The sequence below is a fragment of the Homarus americanus genome, unplaced genomic scaffold (assembly GCF_018991925.1).
Source record: "Homarus americanus isolate GMGI-L3 unplaced genomic scaffold, GMGI_Hamer_2.0 scaffold54097, whole genome shotgun sequence".
Taxonomy (NCBI): Eukaryota; Metazoa; Arthropoda; class Malacostraca; order Decapoda; family Nephropidae; genus Homarus; species Homarus americanus.
In genome coordinates, this window is record NW_024754269.1 from 23,848 (window position 1) to 33,038 (window position 9,191).

A 9,191-nucleotide genomic window follows, 5' to 3' on the forward strand; every position below is an offset into this window, starting at 1 on the left:
CTGACTGCCTCTGCCTCAGACCACAAGTTGTGATAGCAGAGGCAACAACAAGGAATAACAAGTTTAGCTTCACATCTTACTACAACATAATACCTAAACGTGTTGAGTACAACTGTTTATTAGTGCAATATAAAGAAGAGAGAAATAATGTCTGAAACAGTAATTGGTATTGACCTGGGCACGACTTACTCGTGCGTGGGCGTGTTTCAACACGGTAAGGTGGAGATTATTGCCAACGACCAGGGCAATCGAACCACCCCCTCCTACGTCGCCTTCACCGAAACCGAGCGACTGATTGGCGACGCCGCCAAGAACCAGGCGGCCATCAACCCAACCAACACCATCTTTGACGCTAAACGACTTATCGGCCGCAAGTTTAGCGACACCACCGTACAAAACGACAAGAAACACTGGCCCTTCGACGTGGTGTGTGACAATGACAAGCCCAAGATTGCTGTTAACTTCAAGGGCGAGAGAAAAACTTTCAACCCAGAGGAGATCTCGTCCATGGTTCTGACCAAGATGAAGGAGACGGCAGAGGCTTATCTGGGCCACAAGGTGAGAGATGCAGTCATCACAGTTCCTGCCTACTTTAATGACTCACAGCGCCAAGCCACCAAAGATGCCGGCATCATCGCTGGCCTCAACGTTGTTCGCATCATCAACGAGCCCACAGCGGCAGCCATCGCCTACGGTCTTGACAAAAAGTCTGTTGCCACACACAACCAGGAACGTAACGTTCTCATCTTTGACCTGGGTGGTGGAACCTTCGACGTGTCTGTCTTAAGTATTGACGACGGCATATTTGAGGTCAAGTCCACGGCGGGGGACACCCATCTTGGTGGTGAAGATTTTGACAACCGTTTGGTGAGTCACTTCACGCAAGAGTTCCACAGGAAGTTCAAGAAGGACATTAGTGGCAACAAGCGAGCTTTACGACGTCTGAGAACAGCCTGTGAGCGAGCCAAACGCACCTTGTCGTCGTCTTCACAAGCCAACGTGGAGATAGACTCACTGTTTGAAGGAATTGACTTCTACACCAGCATCACCCGAGCCAGGTTCGAGGAGTTGTGTTCCGACCTGTTCCGCAAGACTCTGACTCCGGTAGAGAAGGCTCTGAGGGACGCCAAGCTGGATAAGAGTCTCATCCACGATATTGTGTTGGTGGGAGGCTCCACCCGCATCCCCAAGGTGCAGAATCTCCTGCAGGACTTCTTCAACGGCAAAGACCTGAACAGATCCATCAACCCAGATGAGGCGGTGGCCTACGGTGCCGCCGTCCAGGGCGCCATCCTAAGTGGCAACCAGTCTGACGAAGTGAAGGACCTGCTGCTGCTAGATGTGGCGCCCTTGTCCCTGGGGATCGAGACAGTCGGCGGTGTCATGACTCCTCTCATTAAACGCAACACTACCATCCCCACCAAGCAGACGCAGACTTTCTCCACGTACTCAGACAACCAACCGGGCGTCCTCATCCAGGTGTTTGAGGGTGAACGAGCTATGACCAGGGACAATAATCTGCTGGGCAAGTTTGACCTGACAGGTATTCCTCCTGCCCCAAGAGGCGTTCCCCAAATTGAGGTCACTTTTGACATCGACGCCAACGGTATTCTGAACGTGTCGGCCGTGGACAAGTCGACAGGCAAAGCCAACAAGATCACCATCACCAACGACAAGGGTCGACTGAGCAAGGAAGAAATTGACAGAATGGTAGAGGAAGCCGAGAAATATTCTGAGGAAGACGGTCGCCAGCGAGAGAGAGTAGAGACCAAGAACCGCCTGGAGTCGTTGTGTCTGAGTATGAAGAGCAGCCTGAGGGAGGAGGGCGTCTCCAGTAGACTGACGCAGGAGGAGAAGCAGGGTGTAACCGACCTCGTCGACCACACACTCACCTGGCTCGACAACAACCAGCTGGCCAACAAGGAACAGCTGGAGACCCAACTTCAGAAACTGGAGGACCACTGGAGACCCGTGGCTGCCAAGATCCACGGGTCATCTTCACCAGGTGAAGGGACAACAGAAGCCAACGCCACCAGAGAACGAGGACCCACCGTGGAGGAAGTTGACTAGATACATCCGCTAGTTATTCACACTACCTCACATGTCTGATAACTCATTGAATTAATTTTCATCATAATGAACACATATAGTATATAAGCCTGACAAATGTACAAAATGTACAGTATGTAATATGTATTTATTAATAAAAATAATACTGTAATGGAGATGGTATTATTCGATCCTCTCACTATTATACAAAACACAATGTAAAGATGATGTATGTATTAAACCACTCTGAACTGCTACTACTGAATCTCTGTGATATTAATATATTTTATTATTAAGAAAGAAAGAGATACATATCCTAGTGGTACAAGCAGTGCGCATTAGTGCATTTAAAGAGCAAAAAAAAATATAACAGTGGAATTTAACCGACCACAACAAGGAAAACGTAACTAAAGCGACCACTTAAACCACCGCTACCACACCAACCATCCATGAACACTATCAATGTCAACTACCACACCAACCATCCATGAACACCATCAATGTCAACTACCACACCAACCATCCATGAACACCATCAATGTCAACTACCACACCAACCATCCATGAACACCATCAATGTCAACTACCACACCAACCATCCATGAACACCATCAATGTCAACTACCACAACAACCATCCATGAACACCATCAATGTCAACTACCACAACAACCATCCATGAACACCATCAATGTCAACTGGCTCTTGCAGTATTTAAAGAGAAGACTTCCTGTTAATTGTACAAATATTACTAGAAGTAGAAGGTGACATGTCGAACACAACCGACAAAAATAATGTGAAACTGCGAAAGTTTATTGTTTTAACATGATAAACTAACGTGTGTAGTCATAGAGGATATGTGTGATTAATAATAATAGTACTCAATTGGCCTGTGTGAACTGAGAATGATTACTATACTATATTTCTGATGCTGCTGGGGGATGTATTGATCTACTAATATGAATCTCAAACATGATTTATTCACATATATATTGTACCTTTACATAATATTACGTTAATATAAAATACAGTAATTATATAGGACTAACCCGCCAGCAAAATTGATTGAAAACAAATTATAAAAACGCCTGATTTTCTTTGTTATGTTATAGTGAACACTGTTGTAGTTTGTGGAAATATGTTAAAAAATTTATAATTTTTTAATAAACGCAACTTAACATATGAGGGTATGAAGAACAGTCCTAACAAAGCAAACCAAACAAACATACCTAACCTAACCTAACCTAACCTAACCTAACCTAACCTAACCTAACCTAACTTCCCTGGTATATTAAGCAGAAAACAATTATTATGATATGGTGAAATTTGAGGCATTTTCTGGACGTGAGATGATACGGCCTTATCGGCGCTGTGCATCCCCGGCGGGTTAGTCCTTTATATTAACTTAAAATACATAAATTTTGCATTATATAAGTTTCAGTTGTAGGTATAGATGAAGTTATTGTTTCAGAAATGTGTGTAACCGGGCTGGTGCTGGCAAGAAGTGGCAGCAAGAGTATTAGAAATAAAAACATGGTTCTTCTTGATAACAAACCATTGTTGCTGAGATGTCTGGAAGTTATGCAGGAAGCCAAGTGTAAGGATATATACATTATTTCTATTTTATTCACATATTATACTGAAAGATATACTGTAGTTTTCATTTTCCGGTAAATTTTTACTTTGGACAACGTGGGAATCTTAAGAATTTTATCTTTCTAAATAATATATTAGGCAGTTCTAAAAGAACTTTTCTTCAATGACGTTTTCGTCATAATACACTGGACATTTTCTCTCCTCATTTGCAGGTTTTAGTAGCATATGGGTTAGCACAGATGATGACAAGATTGCAGAGTGTGCAAAGGACGGAGGTGCCGAGGTTCACTACAGAGCACAGTACACTGCTGTTGATAAAGCCTCATCATTGTGTGCTGTACAAGAATTTCTCCAGCACCACCCAGGTATGATGAGCAAATTAAAAAAAAATTGATTCTGATACAGATGACAGTGTTGGATGAGAAAGATAGTCAATACAAGTAATGTTTTCCAACAGAAATTCAGTATTAAAGCAATGTTATTATGTAATGCATGTGCTGTACAGTGTGGGAACTGTCTTTAAAAGTACAGTGTTTGTCCTGTAGTTTTGTTATGAGTCTGATCAGGAACTTATGTCAGTGAATTTATACTTAAATTGTTTTATTTTATGCTCCTGGAAACACTATCTGGAAAATCCTGTAGTTTGTAAAATCTGAACTCCCCATCCCCTTTGGTAGTGTGATTTAGTCAGGTCTTCTGTTCAGTATTTTTTTACAGATATCAGTGTTGTGTGCCTTGTGCAGTGCACTTCGCCCTTCATTCGAGCTGGGTATCTCCATGAAGGAATGGATAAAATGCAAAGTGGCTATGACTGTGTTTTCTCAGTAACTCGGAGACACCTCTTACGGTGGTCTGAAGGTGAGTGGACATGACCAACATTAACTGAAGTAAATTGAATGAAAGCAGGTCATTATAGTACCTCATGCAATGTTCATTACTACAGCTCCTCCCCGACTTACGACCCACTCAACTTACGACCACCCGCACTTACGACCTGCCTCAGTCGTACCAAAATTTTGTCAAATTACATATTTTCGAGTCCCAACGTCAGTACACAGACAAAAATTTTGTTTGTAATTTACTTTAAAATGGCTGGCAAGCTTAAAAGTGAGAGTTTTGTGGCGCTGAGAAGAAAAAGAGACACCCATTTTAGATTTTCTATGTATTATTTAAGCATTTTCGACTTACGACCATTTTGACTTACGACCTGGATTTGGGTTCCTAACCCCGTCGTAAGTCGGGGAGGAGCTGAGCTGTATTTGTTTTCTCTTCACTCTTTATTCAACTAGTTGTCACCTTTGTACACATTCTAAAGAGTGTTTTCCCTTCTAGAGCTTTGGTTCCGGAGCAGAGATTACCATATTTCCCAGTGCAGTGTTCTGGGTTACATCCTTTTTCATTAAATACATCCAGATATTTCATTTAGATAGACTCATTTTACCAGACCACCATTTGCAGTACCTGTATACACCATTCGTTTCATTTTGATATACTCCTTCCTTTCTATAATTTAACATCTGGACTCTGTTTCATTCAAATACAGTGTACAGTATTATTTATACTGTATACAGTATAGTACTCACCTGAGATAACATCAGTACAGTATTATGTATTTTCAGGGGAGCCGACATATCCTCTCAACTTTAATGCTAGACAACGTCCTAGGCGCCAGGACTGGGACGGTGATCTTTATGAAAATGGAATGTTTTATATATGTAAAGCAAGACTCATTCATGAAGGTCTTCTGCAAGGTGGAAGGTTAGTGAGGCCGTCCCTACTAATATTTTAAGAGGTTTTACAGAACCTATGTAAAGCATCGTTAGTAAGTGGAAGTACTGTTGAAGGTTCACTTTGTATTCTATGAAGATTGTTTAATGGACAATGAAACTAATGATATAGAAAGAAGATGAAAGGTTGTAGGGTTAAAGTTTATTTATGCTTCCTCAAAATGTTATCACCACTTGATATTTTCCACCATTCCCATTTCTCTTATGATCTTAGATAATATTGTGTTGGTTAACATTTTAAGGGATTCTTTATTTTTTTTTTTTCAACACAGTCTTGAAGATCTTTTGTAGCTTAATATTAATGGATGTTTAAGGTTTTGGAAAAGTGTGTATAATTTTAGCCATTCTCTTCTCTTTATTTCTCATCTCATCTTTTAATTTCTTTCTCTAGTTTATAATACAACTGTGTTTGTTCATTTAGGTGTGGCTACATAGAAATCCCTCACTGCGACAGTTTGGAAGTCGACTCCCCTCTTGACGTGATCATCGCTCAGTCGTGGTTGACTTACTGTCAGCAAGAGAATGGTTCACAACACCCATAACCACAAACATACAAGTAATTATAATGCTCAGTTATCATAACATATTGACCCCCTTTTATTAATAAGGTCAGTACAGTATACTAATATAAATGAATGAATAAGATATAATACTAATTTACAGTTGGTCGTCTCGCCTAGTAGTTCATCCATTTGTATTGATAAGGTCACTACTATTATTACAGTGTACAGCAGCTCGGTTTGTTTATAAGTATTTTGTTATTAATGGGATCAATACTAATATAATTAACAATATTCCAGTTATTATAGAAAGTTTATTCCCTCATACTAATAACATTAATAGTTGTTTTGGCTAGTCTATAGTTATGCAGTTTTCAGTTTAATGTATACAGTGAACCACCCTCTATTATACACTACAGTACAGTATTTAGAAGTTCTTACTAAGTATTACTACAGTATCTGTATTTAAGTATGGCAGTTTTAACACCCCAAGATAAATGATAAGAGAGAGGTGTACAGTATATAGGTAGCTTGTGGCTGGGATGTACAGAAATAATTCCATACATGCTGCTGGCTATAACAGGGGGTTCATCTAGTCATAATGATACACCAGTGTATTTATAACCATCATTATATTTAATGTTACTCTAGTTTAACCAGCCAGTGATTTTGTAATGAGTTATTATATATGATAAAGGTTATAAGACTTGTAGTTGATGTATTAAGCTGTTAGGCTGTTGAGGTTCTTATACAGTATTAAGATGGTAATAACTTGTGTCTGCTGCTTGGCTTATGGTTTTGTCTCTTGTCGTATAATGGCTGATTAGCTGTCATTTCTTCGATGATCTCATTAGGTTACTTAAAGCTGTGCAAGAAAAAAGATGTGCAATATTCTCTTATATATATTGTAGCTAACTTAGGTTATTGATATTATTCAGTGTAGTACAGGCAACCACCGCGATGCAGAATCCTGGGTTATGAAAATTCGGTCTTACCAAATTTTTATATTACGACCAAAAAAATCGCCCTTACAGAATTTAGGGAAATTTTAAAAGTTTTCGAACATAAAATTGCTATATGTATATAACAAAGAAATTCACCAAAATTAAAAAAAAATTATTTTGTGTGGATTCTTGATGGTAGCTACAAGACGTTTGGAAAGATGATCACCTACTCAGCACCACGACAATGGCGCTACTCAGTTTGAATTCTTTCCCCAGGTTGTTTTCAGGACTTTTGTCACCCTTATGGAATTATGGTTAATTTATTAAGATTTTCAAAAGAAAAGAAATATCGATATAAAAACAAAAATTTCACTGAAATTATAAATTTTATTTCGTGTGGATTCTGCTGGTAGCTGCATGATCACTGGCTAGTGGCTCTGCTCTCCAGCTGGTAGCAGCCACCACAACAATGGCGCTGTTCAGCTTGAATTCTGTCCCCAGTTTGTGTTCAGTTATGAATGTGTTACATAGGAACATAAGAATGGAGGAAACTGCAGCGGGCCTATTGTCCCATACTGGGCAGTCCCATTTACACCCTACCCCTATTGCTCATATATCCATCCAACCTATGTTTTAAGCTATCCAGCGTTACTGTGTACTCGTACACAAGATGAGTGGTAAAAGGCCATCAAATTCAAGTGAAAGCAGTGGTGATAAAAGATTCCATAAAGGAATTACATTGGACATTAAACTTGATGTTTTAAGGAGTTAATTCCCAGTAACTCTGATAGCACCACCTCACCTCACCATCTCCTGCAGCACTCAACATTATTTTTGGTGAATTAAATTCAAGTGTATACATTTATTTGTCATGTTACATCATGAATGAATTATTGTATGTGTTTGTTTTCATTTGTGTGTGTGCTTGTGTTACATTTTGGGGCAGAAAATTTTTTCCTTGGGAACACAATCTCAACTTACATAATGGGAGTCAGTAATGCAGAATTTTGCAACGTGGAGTGCATATTGTAGCTAACTTAGGTTATTTATATTATGCAGCATAGTACAGTATTGTTAAACTATAGTAGTCTGTGATCTGTATTTTTTATTTATTTATAATGATGTTAGTACTTTGTCTTTATATATAATGTAATGAAAATAAAGTACCAACCTCCAGTCCCAAGGGCACATCCAGTCCACCCAGCACTGGATAGGTATCTAACTTTTCATTGGGGAAGTAAAATTTGTCTAATGCAGTGCTGGCCACATTGCCTCCTTGTGTGTTGTAGGTTTAGTGCACATTATGCTGTGTCCACACTGCCATAAATGGGTCATCAGGTCTGTGGGACTCACTTTCCTTTCTTTTATCAAACTTGCAAACTAACATAATTACATCTCATTCTTTGAACATTTCATAATGACTGAATCAACCATTTGGCTACATTCAGTGATTAAAATAACTTCTTAAAGAATATTCAATTGGTATACAGGTACAGTATCAGATTTCATTGTGACTTTGTTCAGCATTTATCTAACTAACAATGAAACTTGATCACATTAAATCATCTTCACATTTTTAAGGCACTTCTGAATAGTCTTCCAGCACAATATTTGGCTCACCTAAACTAAAAATATTATGATGCGGTAGAACGATTAATTCTGATGATGATTGATCGTAGAGATATTGAGCTCCGGTGAAGTTATTTCATCAATATTATGAATGGTTGTGACTCTTAAAACAGACAATCTAATCTCACCTCATATTCACCTGTCTTAATCAAAGATAACCTAACTTGACCAAATCAATCATCCAGACCTAACTCTTTATAAAGTAAGTAGGTGTGGTAATTGAATCTTCATTATCTATAGAGAATCAGCTTCTTGCATTAAATATTTGCAGTGTTGCAGTTTTCCTACTTAACGTCAGTAAATTGCTTATAAACGTAATAAGTTTTTGTGGTAAAATCATCAAATAATGCATCATTGTTGTTCATACAGTATATGAAATTCATTGCTGAAGCAGAGCACCACAGTATATATTTTACGGTGTTCTTAATTATATCACAAAAAGAGACTTGAATGTTTATTGAATATTATGCAACTTTGATATTTCTATGAGATTAAAAAATTTAAAGGTATATTGAGTTTTTATTTTTACATAAACACAAAGTGGATGTCATGCAAGTGTAAAGGTGGAATCACACTTAATGAGCATCTGTTGAACTTTGACCTTGACCTTACAGCTGAAGTGCCAGAGTGTTGGTAGCAAGATGGAAGTTATCATTTTCATTTTTAAATTTGTCTGGTCAAATTTTG

General features: G+C 38.8%; 2 protein-coding genes across 6 annotated transcripts; both read left to right on the plus strand.

Moving 5' to 3' along the window:
* The first annotated feature begins 31 nt into the window (after window positions 1-31).
* Window positions 32-2,221, plus strand: LOC121855758 (heat shock 70 kDa protein 1-like). The gene has a single exon (XM_042350867.1). It carries the CDS (start codon window positions 148-150, stop codon window positions 2,068-2,070), a length of 1,923 nt encoding a protein of 640 aa, XP_042206801.1. The 5' UTR covers window positions 32-147; the 3' UTR covers window positions 2,071-2,221.
* Window positions 2,222-2,347: 126 nt separating this feature from the next.
* On the plus strand, window positions 2,348-9,013 carry LOC121855760 (N-acylneuraminate cytidylyltransferase-like). 5 transcript variants are annotated; one of them, XM_042350871.1, is made up of 7 exons: window positions 2,459-2,758; window positions 3,520-3,645; window positions 3,857-4,009; window positions 4,362-4,502; window positions 5,264-5,402; window positions 5,853-5,974; window positions 6,047-9,013. In XM_042350871.1, exons 1-6 carry the CDS (start codon window positions 2,740-2,742, stop codon window positions 5,971-5,973), a joined length of 699 nt encoding a protein of 232 aa, XP_042206805.1. In that variant the 5' UTR covers window positions 2,459-2,739; the 3' UTR covers window position 5,974; window positions 6,047-9,013. The 5 variants fall into 5 exon arrangements, with proteins under 5 accessions (XP_042206808.1, XP_042206805.1, XP_042206806.1 ...); XM_042350874.1 differs by lacking the exon at window positions 2,459-2,758 and adding an exon at window positions 2,348-2,452 and having other exon boundaries at window positions 5,853-9,013; XM_042350872.1 differs by having other exon boundaries at window positions 2,459-2,812; window positions 5,853-9,013.
* Window positions 9,014-9,191: the final 178 nt, after the last annotated feature.